The 13,093-nt window shown below is 46.6% G+C and overlaps 1 protein-coding gene across 2 annotated transcripts in view; it reads right to left on the bottom strand.

Moving 5' to 3' along the window:
- Positions 1-1,489: 1,489 nt before the first annotated feature.
- tbcd (tubulin folding cofactor D) overlaps positions 1,490-13,093 on the bottom strand; it is a 34,052-nt gene continuing 22,448 nt past the window's right edge. The window contains exons 30-39 of one of the 2 annotated variants that reach the window (XM_079746515.1): positions 12,439-12,522; positions 11,805-11,963; positions 8,896-9,034; positions 3,290-3,411; positions 2,934-3,011; positions 2,719-2,808; positions 2,526-2,613; positions 2,149-2,258; positions 1,949-2,033; positions 1,490-1,725 (exon numbers count right to left, since the gene is read on the bottom strand). In XM_079746515.1, coding sequence (XP_079602641.1) covers positions 1,714-1,725; positions 1,949-2,033; positions 2,149-2,258; positions 2,526-2,613; positions 2,719-2,808; positions 2,934-3,011; positions 3,290-3,411; positions 8,896-9,034; positions 11,805-11,963; positions 12,439-12,522 — 967 coding nt within the window. In that variant the 3' untranslated portion in view covers positions 1,490-1,713. Of the gene's footprint in view, positions 1,726-1,948; positions 2,034-2,148; positions 2,259-2,520; positions 2,614-2,718; positions 2,862-2,933; positions 3,012-3,289; positions 3,412-8,895; positions 9,035-11,804; positions 11,964-12,438; positions 12,523-13,093 lie in introns of those variants that run through there. The other variant, XR_013812258.1, reaches the window with a different exon arrangement.

Here is a 13,093-nt window from a genome sequence, read left to right as displayed (position 1 = left end):
GACAATATGGGCCATTGATAGCCAAAGCCTCCATCTATCTACTGGGCCGGAACCATCCATAGTGGGGCGATGACGTGAAGCGTGCTGATCATAATAATAATCAGGGGGTTTATGAAATCGAGGACATTTTATGAGCATTTAATGAAATCATGTGTCCTGTTTTGCTGATAAGAGGGACGATGTTATCCATCTCCGGGAACAGCCCGGGCCTGTGCTGTATGTTGGTGTCATTGGTTAAGGGACAGACCGAGTGAAGGAAGCCATCATTAAGTTGTATGTTAATCAAGGTCAATCATGGATATGGTTATCAATGCCCCACCCCAGACACTAGAGCCCAAAGCACAGATTTCGGTTCGTATTGGTGGCGAGAGCCGACGATGAAATGGAATTTTTTTTTTTTGATTATTTTTTTGGCATTTTCAAGCTTATTTGACAATACAGAGTTGAAATGGGGAGACAGAGATACGGGGGGGAATGATCTGCAGTAAAGGTCCACAGGTCGGACTCGAACACGCGACCAGTGCAACGAAGGCCAGAGCCAATATGGTACCACTACGCCACCGGAATCATATTGTTTTAATGGAGCAAAACAAACCGCACAAACGTCGTGGAGCCATCATTTTGGCTCGTTTCATTTAGGAATCGAGTCTATTATGGATGAGTCGATAATGAAACAATATTTTAGTGTCTGTCCCGACACGGCTGTGTGCCTAAGAATAAGGACAATTAAACATTATTCACTGTACTCATAACAGTAGGCCTAACCTTTTCTCAGCTCTGTAGACTACATTCTGCCCACTGAACTGACATACATGGGTCTGATTTTTTAAAAAAATAAGCACCTGTAAAAAAGAGGAAATGAAAACCCATATTCATCGAGTGACCAGATGTGTCGTTCATGCCGCAAGAATGCACTGCCCTCAAAGAAATGATCAAACTTCCTTCCGTTTGAAAGCGTGGGCACATTTAAAAACCATGTGAATCGGCTGCAGAAATCCCTGCTCCTCAATGGTAAAAGTAATAAACTACATCATTAATTGCATTACAGCCAATGTAATGCAATAGGGTCCAGATTCCGTGGCCCGAGGGCTGCCGAACGGTTAACAAGCCCCGGCCCCGGCCCAACCCAGGCGTCCAATCAGAAAACAACTGCATCTTTGTTAGCGTGGGACAAGCAAGCGAGCAGAAACAATGCTGCTCCTATTGGGAGTCTAATGAGAAGGCCCGGTCTGACGGGGACACCACCGGCCCTGTCCGCTCCGGTCCCGTCCGGTCCCGTTCTGCTTGCTGGCTACAGGACGAGGGAACTGTTAACTGGCCTGGGACTGCTCCGCCAGGGAGCCGGGGGGTGTTCCTCCTACTGCTCACTGCTAACTGCCCAGTTTCATTGCTGGTCCCATTTAGGTTCACCACCATAAGGGAGGAGAATTATTCAACTTTGAGAAAAAACAGGTATGTTCCTTTCATAAATAAACATCACAAAAATGCCTTGGTGTTTTCATCTATTTATTTTTGCCCAACAATCTTTATTTTTTGCAATCCAACTGTGATTAGAACGGTTTAAACGGATTTGAACGGTGAACATTTAAATTGCACTAATGGTAAGTGGTTCTGGACTGCGGAGCACGGTGGTCAACTCGGCCCTCATCGATCGTCCTCTACGTTGTTCCTCTACGGGTGCATGCTGAGGGGTTACTGGTTTCAGCCGCCCTTCTAGGCGGGGCTCTGTCACAGGAAGAGAGGATTCAAAGTTAATCAGAGTAAAAAACAAAATAAAACATGGAAATTGGAAGAACTAGCACAAGTGATCAGAATACTTTATACCAAATACCAAACACACACGTTTCAAACCTCAAATGATTACATTTCACACCACACGGCGTCAAGCTTGATCAGTGCCCAGATCCACTTGTGTACATCTTAGGGCGTGCTATCCCTAAACAGTTACCTTAACAACTAGCTGGGGACGCGGCACCCCCAGCATGTCAGAGAGCTGATTCCTGAACGTCCGGACGGTGGCGAGGTCATTCTCCCTGGAATGCACATCGGGCAACGCACCGTGAGAGACGGACACGCGCATACGCACAGAAACACGCTGGAAAATAGACGAGGGACACTACGATCGCAGCGCTCACGTTCACCACTGACCAGTTCGTGTCGCTCAAAAGGGTCATGGCCTCGTCCAGAACCTCGGCGTCGACCACGTCGTCGTAGGTCAGCAGCATCTCGTACATCTGGCCGGCTGTTTCTTTTCTCACCTGCGGATGAAGGTGAATGGTGGTGGCATGGAGATATGGAGATTCAATGAGCAACAACCTTCACCTAGACTGGCCGAACACCAACACCAACTCCAAATTGTAACACGGACCATTCTCTCCATAAGCTTCTCATTTACCCAATTGCCACCATTCAGCTGAACAAGAGATGTCCGTAACACTGTATCCAATTATTTCTCCAAAACCAATAACAGTGATGAAGTGACACAATCGCGTCCCGATTGATCTGATCCAAAGTGGCAGACTCACCGCAAACAGGCCATGTCCCAGCAGCACCAGCAGCTGGGACAGAACCAACTTCCGGACCGCCCCCCGGAACTGGATCAGCCCACAGAACCTGGAGCAAGGCGGTCATGTCAACACACTTTCCCCTCACACGCACACTCCCAAACGGGTACACAAAACCAATTTAAGCGGGTCGATTGGCTGGGTCGGGACTCACACAGCGATGCAGGAGGGAAGCTTCTGCATACTCATGGACTTCTTGATCTCCTCTTTGCAGAGCGCCAACAGGTCTACGCAGAACGGATGGCTGCAGAGGTGAAGGAAGAAAATTCCAAGATCGTTTCCTTGAGTCCGTACTTCCTGGATACAAACACAGCATGATGCGAGGCTGAACTAGGACAGCATGTAAAACCATCCCTCTGCGACGCTTACTCTTCTTGAGTGGCGAAGACTTCAAAGCAGTTGTTGGAGAGTATCATATCGAGCATCTTCAGCAGAGGAATGGACACCCTGCGGGGAGAAACAGACCAGCGTTTTGACGACGCAGAATGATCACAAACATCTGTGTGTGTGAGAGTGAATGAGTGAGTGAGTGAGCGAATGAGCGAGCGCGTCTGTGTGTGTGTGTGTGTATGTTTCTCTGTGTGTGTGTGTCTCTGTATGTGTGTGTGTGCGCATGCGTGCGTGCGTGCGTGTGTGCATATGTGTGTGTGTGTGCATTTGTGTGTGTGCACGGGCATGTGGGCGTGCTTGCGTGCATGCATGGTTCTGTGTTTGTGTGTGCATACCGGTCACGGCGAAGGTTGTCTTTGAAGATCTTCAGCAGGGTGTCACCGAAGTGGCCCAGGGCGGTGCTGTCCTGCTGGATGCCCTTCAGGTGCTCGAACAGGGACTGGGACGAGAAGCGGACCTGGAGGAGGTAAACAGGGGGCCCACGGCATTGAGCATCACCGCTACGTCACGTGACCTAACCCTAACCCTGTGTGACTGCCACCCTGGGTCAGTGCTCGGTGCCATGGAGGTCAAGACGAGGCTACCTTTGTCTGTGTCTATCTATGTTGTTTTTCTATGAACACATCCTAGGAAAACACAGCACCACATCCAACGGGAATGCCCATACGATGTAGTAAGTGATACGGTAGCAATGCGGACTAACTAGTGCTAATATACAGACAAAAGGAGGGCCTAACAACGAATTGTTCTGGGCCACATGCCACACCATATTTCAAAGACATGCAACTCCCGCTGAACTATAATAAACAACAGTCATTTGTTTTTCTTTTTTTTACTATGGCACAAACCAGTGAACCCTGGAAACAACTCTTGAGTTACATTATATGATGATGAGGATGATATATTTTGCCAGACTATTTGCCAGAAACCTAATGAAATCAACCTGTCACGTCGCTGGAGAAAGAAAACAACAGACTAATGGCCGTTCTTTGTGGGCTTTACTTTTTTCCGCTCTTCCCTGCTTCAGAGCTTTGATTAAAGATGGAGATAGCAACTGCAGTTCAAACCAGGACAAAGGAAGTCAACCCAAATGCTTTCTCCCCATGGCTTTTGTGTGTGTGTGTGTGTGTGTGTGCGCACGCGTGCTGGTGAATGTGAGTGAGCTTGTGTATATTATATGGATACGTGTGAGAACAGTCAATTCCAAAGAGATGGATGCTGTGCTGGCTTGGTTTCCCCCAACACCGCCCTGTCCAAACATATCAGTGCTCATAGCCTCCGAGGGTCTAGGAGGAAAATAACTGGGGGAGAGGGGGAGGGAGGGGATGGAGGTGAGGCAGGGAAGGGGGAGAAGAGGGAGGGAGATGGTGTTGGAGAGCAGCGATGGCTAAACAGAGCCAACAAAGTGCCAGAAAACCGCACGGAGGGAATAGGCTTACGGCTATTGTTGGCAGGTGTCCACTCGCTTTGCCGTCCTCTGTGCTGTGAGCGCTCGGGCCAAAGAAGAAAAAAGGCCCGGGCCATATTTTTCTTCATTAGAACCGTAAACAAAGTACAAATGTAAGAAATAACCAAAGCCCCACCAATCCTCTGTTGATAGCCTGGAGGCAGCTCTCTTAAGACGGGCTCCTTCAGTCCCAAGGCCCACCGAGGGAGAAGGGCAGCGGTCCTAACCCCACCGCTGGAGTGAGGGGGGCATGGAGGGGGCATCGACCAGGGCAGGTCATCACTGTGCTTAGACGCTCCTACCCTGTAGTGCAGGACAGTGCAGTGGTTAAGGTGCTTGAGCCCTAGCCAAAGGCTTGTGTCCGTAGTCCACCTGTAGGCTTTTGTTGAGCATTGACTAAATAATAGTATGTCCCGTTATTCTTCAGTGCAAATGCACAATTTCTGATGGGTTTGACGGGTGACGTGTACTTATTCTCAATCGCTTGGGATACAAGCGTCTGCTAAATACCCTAAATGTTAATCCAATGATGATCCTTCAGATCACTCCGACATGGAGGTAACTTATCCATTGCTTTGGGCTTTGCCAGCGTGTTGCGTGCAGGGAGTAAAAAACAACAGGGCCTGTTGAGCCTGTGGACGCCCTCTTTATACAGCCTGCTCTTCGGTAAACCGTGGACATAAAGCTGTTTAGGAATATTGGTTTCAGCCGTCGAAGCGTTCCAGCGTTACTCCAACGGCACGGAGCCGAGGTGATGGCTGAAGGAATGTGCTGGAAAATCCTTTATGCATTCTTCCCTAATTATGCGGTCCTCATAAAATAAAGACGTTTTTAATAGACGTTTGCTGTTGCCCTGCAATATTAATATTCCTTCTCTCGTCTCTGTCATCGCCCAGATGTTTCTCTGAGAGCCGTACCAAACCGATGTGGCAAGACTCAACGCTGACTCATTGACGCGGACAAGGAGGTCATGCAGATGAATGATATTGATTCAAGCGTGTTTGTCAAAAATATATAATATATATATATACTGATGAACATTTAAGCTGCATGAACATTTAAGCCGCATTTATTGCCAGTTTGCCTGAGTTTTTGCCTCGTAGTAGTTTGTTTGTTTTCTGTTTTGAAAGATCACAGCCAGACAGATTTATTTGTCCCTCCAAGTTGATGGTCAGCCATATCACATTCTCTGTGGTTCTGCCAGTCAGCTGAACCGCAGCTGACCTTCAGATCCCCGCCCCAAGGAACATGAATGGTCGAAACTCATTTGAAGTAAAATAAATAAAAACGTGCATATTTGAGCAGGTTGATCAGGTTTCTGATGTTCTGATTTGTGAGACCGCTACTCCGGGGAACATTTGCAATGTGCAAAATTTTGAAGGAATAGATCTCGCCAAAATTTGACAGAAATACATCACAGCTTAACAACATGTTACTAATCACAGCGAGACTATCGACTCACACACCGATTGAACGGTGTTTCGGGACAACTGCACCTAGGCCTCCATGAGCGCTGCGTTCCGTCTGACTTGGAAGCTGCAGCGCGCCTTGCTGGCCAGACACGGAATGAAAGGGCCCCGGGAATGATGTGTGATCAGCCGAGATGACGCAGGCTGTCCCAGCAGCAGCTGCCCTGGGGAGCAGCATAAACAAGCAGGTCCTGCAGGGATCAGGAAGCCTGGCGCCTGCCCCGGCACGTTCCCTCTCACTCAGCCTCCGAGCGGGGGAGGAACCGGTGTGGCAGACACAGGGAGAGCGAGGCCAGGTCATCAGACATTTAAAAAAAAACGTTTGGGAGAGATAGAAAGAAAGGGGAAAAAAAGTGGGATGAAATGACAATCTTGTTTTTGGTGAAACCGTTGGTGAAACTAAGGCAGGTGGTGGGGGAGGGGGCATGGTCCCAGGTGTGTGTGTGTGTGGGTGTGTTTTGGTGTGCGTGTGTGTATATGTCTGTGTTTCACTTTGTGTGTGTATATGTCTGTGTTTCACTTTGTGTGTTTCGCTGTGTGTTTGTGGGTGTGTTTGTGTGTGTGTGTGTTTTGGTGTCTGTGTTGGTGTGTGTGTTGGTGTGTGTTTTGATGTGTGTTTTGGTGTGTGTGCGTGAGTGTTTAAGTGTGTTTACTTGTGTGAGTGTTTAAGTGTGTGCACTTGTGTGTGTGTTTTAGTTTGTGTATTTGTGTGTGTGCGTGTTCGTGCGTGTGCATGGGAGTCTGTCCGACAGACATTTTCCAGAGTCTTCATCAGGGATAGAGAAACGGATCGATGTTGATGATGCTGATGTTGATGATGACAGATGCATGTTGTTCTTCCATTTGCCTCGTTTGTGCTTCAGCACCGGACTGTGAGAAAAGGATTGTTTGGTGCACCTGTAAGTGCGGGAAACCCATTGACGCTGATGGGTACAGACGCGCCCCAATCCAGGTACGACCCACTAACATTCGCCTTGGGGCCTTTGAGCAACGCGCAGTGCATTCTGTCCCACATACAGACTTGCACCTGCCAGCCAAACCAGATAATATTTTTTTATATCTCCAGTTCCGAGGAGCTGGGTGTAAGAAGAGCCTCTTCTTGTTTTGATTTCCTTGGGCCAATTTGGTTGTTGGGTTTCAGATCCACTTTCTAGACTTTCTTGTTTTTCAGTTGTTTGGGGAAAGGCCTTCTCCCATTGACAGTCATACAGTAACACAACACAAGGCTGGGAGGGAAGACTGTTGCAATGGCACAACCTAGAGGAGGGGAAAAGTGCAGAACTAACAGGGAATATATATTCCTCAAATGATTGGCAATTGAGAATCACAAACCCCTGATACTATTTTCTACTACTTCCCGCTATCTAAAACAATTACAATTCGTTCAACTTTATTGCTACTAATTAATTGAATTACTTTATTTAATTACAGCTAATCACTTACTACTACTTTATTACTGCTCAATTTGATTATTCAATATCATTATTCTTCAAAATTAGGTAAATTCATAAATCTGGCATTTATCAATTTATAAAATAACAACCTAAAAAGTCAACCTAAAGAGAAAATCATCAAGTAATCTAATCAAGGTGGACCACCACAACATTATAGTGGACCGGACTACACTTCTATAGTGCACCAGACTAGATCACTATAGTGCACCAGACTAGATCACTATAGTGGACCGGACTAGATCACTATGGTGGACCGGACTACACTTCTATAGTGCACCAGACTAGATCACTATAGTGCACCAGACTAGATCACTATAGTGGACCGGACTAGATCACTATAGTGGACCGGACTACACTTCTATAGTGCACCAGACTAGATCACTATAGCGGACCGGACTAGATCACTATAGCGGACCGGACTAGATCACTATAGCGGACCGGACTAGATCACTATAGTGGACCGGACTAGATCACTATAGTGCACCAGACTAGATCACTATAGTGGACCGGACTAGATCACTATAGTGGACCGGACTAGATCACTATAGTGGACCGGACTAGATCACTATAGCGGACCGGACTAGATCACTATAGCGAACGGACTAGATCACTATAGCGGACCGGACTAGATCACTATAGCGGACCGGACTAGATCACTATAGTCGACCGGACTACACCATTATAGTCGACCGGACTAGATCACTAGTGGACCGGAGTAGACCACTAATGGACCGAACTAGTTCACTAGTGGACCGGAGTAGACCACTATGGGGGACCAGACTAGACAACCGTAGTGGACCAGGACCACACCAGACCACTCAAGTGAACCAGACCTCATCAATATAGTTTACCAGGCCCAGAAAAGACCAATAAACTGAACCAGACTACATTAATTTAGTGGACCGGGACCGGACTAGACCATTAAACTGATCCGGACTTGATCAATAAAGTGGACCGGGACCAGACTAGACCACTGCAGTGAACCAGACTCGATCAATAAAGTGGACCCGGACCGGACTAGACCATTAAACTGATCCGGACTTGATCAATAAAGTGGACCGGGATCAGACTAGACCACTGCAGTAAACCAGACTTGATCACTGCAGTGAACCAGACTTGATCAATAAAGTGGACCGGGACCAGACTAGACCACTGCAGTGAACCAGACTTGATCAATAAAGTGGACCGGGACCAGACTAGACCACTGCAGTGAACCAGACTCGATCAATAAAGTGGACCCGGACCGGACTAGACCATTAAACTGATCCGGACTTGATCAATAAAGTGGACCGGGATCAGACTAGACCACTGCAGTAAACCAGACTTGATCACTGCAGTGAACCAGACTTGATCAATAAAGTGGACCGGGACCAGACTAGACCACTGCAGTGAACCAGACTTGATCAATAAAGTGGACCGGGACCAGACTAGACCACTGCAGTGAACCAGACTTGATCAATAAAGTGGACCGGGACCAGACTGGACCACTGCGGTGAACCAGACTCGATGACTGTAGTGGACCGGGACCAGCCTTGACCCCCGTAGCGGCCGTTCTAGCGTGCGGTGCCTACCGTGGAGCAGGTGAGCCCGCCCACGGACACGGTGAGCCCCAGCAGCGCGTGGTAGCGGTAGTGCTCCAGGCCCAGCAGCTGGGTGATGTAGGGAAAGGCGTGCGAGGGAGCGTTCCAGTTCAGAGTGGTCCCCGTCTCACTGGAACACACAGAGGGGGAGAGAGGGGGCATGCATCCACCATCAGTACCGACACCACCATAGAGCTCGCAGTAGTCCGCCCCCTTCCGGTAGACCCCCATGGGACCTCTGAGATCGTAAAATATGAATGGGTTTCAATGGAGAGAAAGTGATAATTTTCTGGTCCCAGTCTTTATATGCCCTGGATTACACGTGTTGTTGCAAAGAAGTTTGAAAAGGTTAGGTTTTGTGTGAGGCCGCTTTGTGAACTACAGCTCTTCGCTGCTCTCGACGCGAATGATACACGGCACCACCACTCTTGTGCAGACATGGCGATCTCTCTGCTCCACTTTACTGCTTTTTTCCAAGGGGAGGATAACAGCATCGAAAGAGGTGAAAACCAGTATAAGTCGGGGCATGTGGAGAGTTTCAGTTATGCCGATGGGGAGATTGTCGGTCTTGTCCACGCCAGTCGCAGGGAGCGTGACGTCACATACGAGACGTGTAGTCTTTCTCGGCTTGTTTTCTCTACAGCATTTAACTGAACAATTGCACAATAAACGGTCAAACTCTTGGCATGAAAAAATATCACTTAAATCCACAATCAACATATGTGTAATCCAGGGCATATAAAGACTGGGACCAGAAGATAATTACTTTCCCTCCATTAAAACCCATTCATATTTTACGATCTCAGCGGTCCCATGGGGGTCTACCGGAAGCGGCGGACTAACGAGCTCTATTAAGGCTGGGTGTTCAAACATAAAACTGGGAGCTCAGTCTCTTCATATACTTTTGAAAATGAAAATAATTGCAGGTTCTAGTATATGTTAGTAGTGTAGGTAATATCAGTTCACAAATGTTACATGTAGGAGGGAAGTGCACAGGTCTAGCTCATAGCATGAATGAAGACCAGTGTTCCAGTACAGACCAAACTAATCAAACTCATCAACTCACTCTGACATCCTCTAAGCTGGGGCTAAGGCACGCTAAGAGAGAGACAATGGTAAGATGACATATAGTATCGTGTTCACTACTTCTTAGTGTCGCCAAATAAGGAATAAGTGCAGCACTAACAACCTAGGGATGAACGCATGGATGATTCTCCAGGATTTGGTTGGGTTGTTCAAAAAGTGACAGAACCATATGGGGTCAGAACAGTCTCATTAATAATGAATGCACAGAGAAGGATTCACAAAATTTTGTATTTTGTGATTTATATATAAATTACTCTCTTCTCATAAATACATTTCAATGCACACAAAAATGTGCCTTGTTTTAAATAAATGTAATATAAATCCATAAATATATGAATTAAAGAAATATTTGCAATTTTTATCAAATTGTATTTGGATGTTGTTACATTTATATACAAACTGTTAAACTTGAATTTACAAGACGCTTTTCATTTGTGAACTTGTTTGCATTTCTGTGGGAACTGGACTGTATTTATGTGTGGATTTTTGAGACTCTCCTGACGTGGCTGGATTCACAAATGCATTTTTTTCAACAAGGAACTCTCTGTAGCCAATCAGACGCCTCCTTCGTTTTCAGCCAATCACATGACTGCAGTGACTGGGTTTTTACATTGTGGGAGCCGTTTACTACTTTAACGGCACCGACAATCCCAAACCCAGTCGAAACTAGATGGAAAAAGTGTGTAGTTCAAAATGTGACGCAGCTTTGACTTCTTCGCCACTTAGAGATTGTTGTGTACGATGGGAACTGGGGAACGAGGGAACTGGGAGGCTCGGAGGCTGGACTCACAGGCCGAAACTGCAGTCATGTGATTGGCTGAAAACGAGGGAGGCATCTGATTGGCTACAGAGAGTTCCTTGTTGAAAAAAAATGCATTTGTGAATCAAGCCACTTCAGGAGAGTCTCAAAAATCCACACATAAATACAGACCAGTTCACACACAAATGCAAACAAGTTCACAAATGAAAAGCGTCTTGTTAATTCAAGTTTAACAGTTTGTATATGAATGTAACAACATCCAAATACATTTTTGATGTAAATTGCAAATATTTTTTAAATTAATATATTTATGGATTTATATTACATTTATTTAAAACAAGGCACATTTGTGTGTGGATCAGAAATGTGTTTGTGAAACTTATTTTTGTTTATGGATTTATTTTACATTTGTACATACCGATATCCATTTGTGTGTGCATTTAAATGTATTTGTGAGAAGAGAGTAATTGATACATGAATCCCAAAATACAAAATTTTGTGAATCCTTCTCTGTGCGTTCATTATTAATGAGATTGTTTTGACCCCATAGAACCAGCTTGCCAGCCTTGCGTAAGCCAGTCGCATGCTTCATATGAAGGGGAGTGGAAACGCTGGCATCGTGTTATCAAGTCAAAATGCACGCCTGCCAGTATGGACAAGTTGTCGATAGACACTAAATCCCTTAGGGGTAGAGGTCATAGGTTTATTTGATTGATATCAAATGATACAATAAACAGATTTTTGGGGGGCGGATTTTGTTGAATTGGTGAACGTCAAGACTGTGGAAATGAGCTAAGAAAAGCCTACATTTACATCTACAAACAAGTCTTTTTTTTTTTTTCTTTCATCCAAACAAGTCACAGACCTCGGGGTCGAACCCAGAATCCTTTGGCTGTGAGTCAAACATTCACACGCCTGCCCCAGGGGACATCTGCACTCGGTATTCAAAACATACCCGAGATTCATGTGACAACCCGTGTCTAACCTGCGGTGACACAGATGAAAGACAACGACAAGCGTCGACTGTGACAAGCCGCTGGCCCGCCCGACTCACAGGGGGAAGATGCTCAGCAGCTCCTCCCTGTGGTGGATGTGCGGTACTGCGGGGTCGGAGCAGTGGAGGAGGCGCAGGAAGACCATGCCCGCGTGAGCCCTGTAGCGGTCGATCTTTTCCGCTGCCTGCTGGGCGATGCAGCACATCATGCGCTCCACCCTGCGCATACGCATACACACACACACACACACACACACACACACACACACACACCATCATCATCATCATCATCCTGAAGTCCTGTGCGAGCATGTTTTCAATGGGTGGTTCAAAAGGCAGAACAAGTGTTTAAGACGTAACGTAGTTAGTGGTTGAAAGTCAAGCCTGCCAGCACTAAACATTAACATGATTTCGGCTGCACAGCGGCTGGGACATGCTTAGTTTAAAGGTTAACTGGAAGGTTGGCTTACAAAACATTATATTTGTTTTGCATATATATGTATGTGTCTTTGATGTAGTCTTTAGGAAACTAAATAAGGTTAGAATTTATGCTTCTGAAGGACTTTCACTACTAGAGTCACCTAATCAAGGCACTGGTCAACACTCTGATTGGTCAAACGTGGCACAACCCAACCCCCCTTACCCTCATCGTAATGCTGCTGGGAAATGTAGTTTGTGTCCAAAGTGTACTCACAGGTCAGGTGCGAGGAGCTCTGTGGCCGTGCTGACCACTAGGAGGGTCACCTCCATCAGGCTGGTCATGGCTGCCTCCCTCACCCTGGACACGCACGCACACACACACACACACACACAACAAATCAACAGACAATTTATCAAGGCCAAACCCAACTGACGGGACAAATAGTCCTGCTTGTATGCAAACATCTTCATAGATCTCGGTCGGACCGTGCGCGGCTCTCTGGCCGTTCGATGACCTGCGCACACTCACAGAGGCGCAGTCCTCCAAGAGCTTAGCGATGCATCGCCCTTCTCTGCAGAGGAACGCGTCGAGTGATCACCGATTGGTTGAGCGGGGAAGAGGGCGTATTGTTTACAATAACAGCTAGACACGAGAATAAATGAATGCACCCGGTGAAATCCAATCACTCTTCATTTGGTTGCGATACACCGACCACCTTTTGTACATTTTTTAATGATTTTGTCTTTTTTACATTGATACTTTTTCCAATACATTTTTGTATGGAGCAAAATCAATCTCCCTTTCAGGACTGGCTCACCAGTTTATTAACACATGTTAATTAACAGTTGCATATGGGGTAGGAGACGATATACTTCTCCCTTGTGTGCACATTGCCGTGACGCCAAAGCATAGACGCAGGCAGCTCTGT

This window comes from Pollachius pollachius (genome assembly GCF_949987615.1).
Source record: "Pollachius pollachius genome assembly, chromosome: 11".
Taxonomy (NCBI): domain Eukaryota; kingdom Metazoa; phylum Chordata; class Actinopteri; order Gadiformes; family Gadidae; genus Pollachius; species Pollachius pollachius.
The sequence above is the reverse complement of the archived record's forward strand: the minus strand, read 5'-3'. Positions and strand labels throughout refer to the sequence as shown.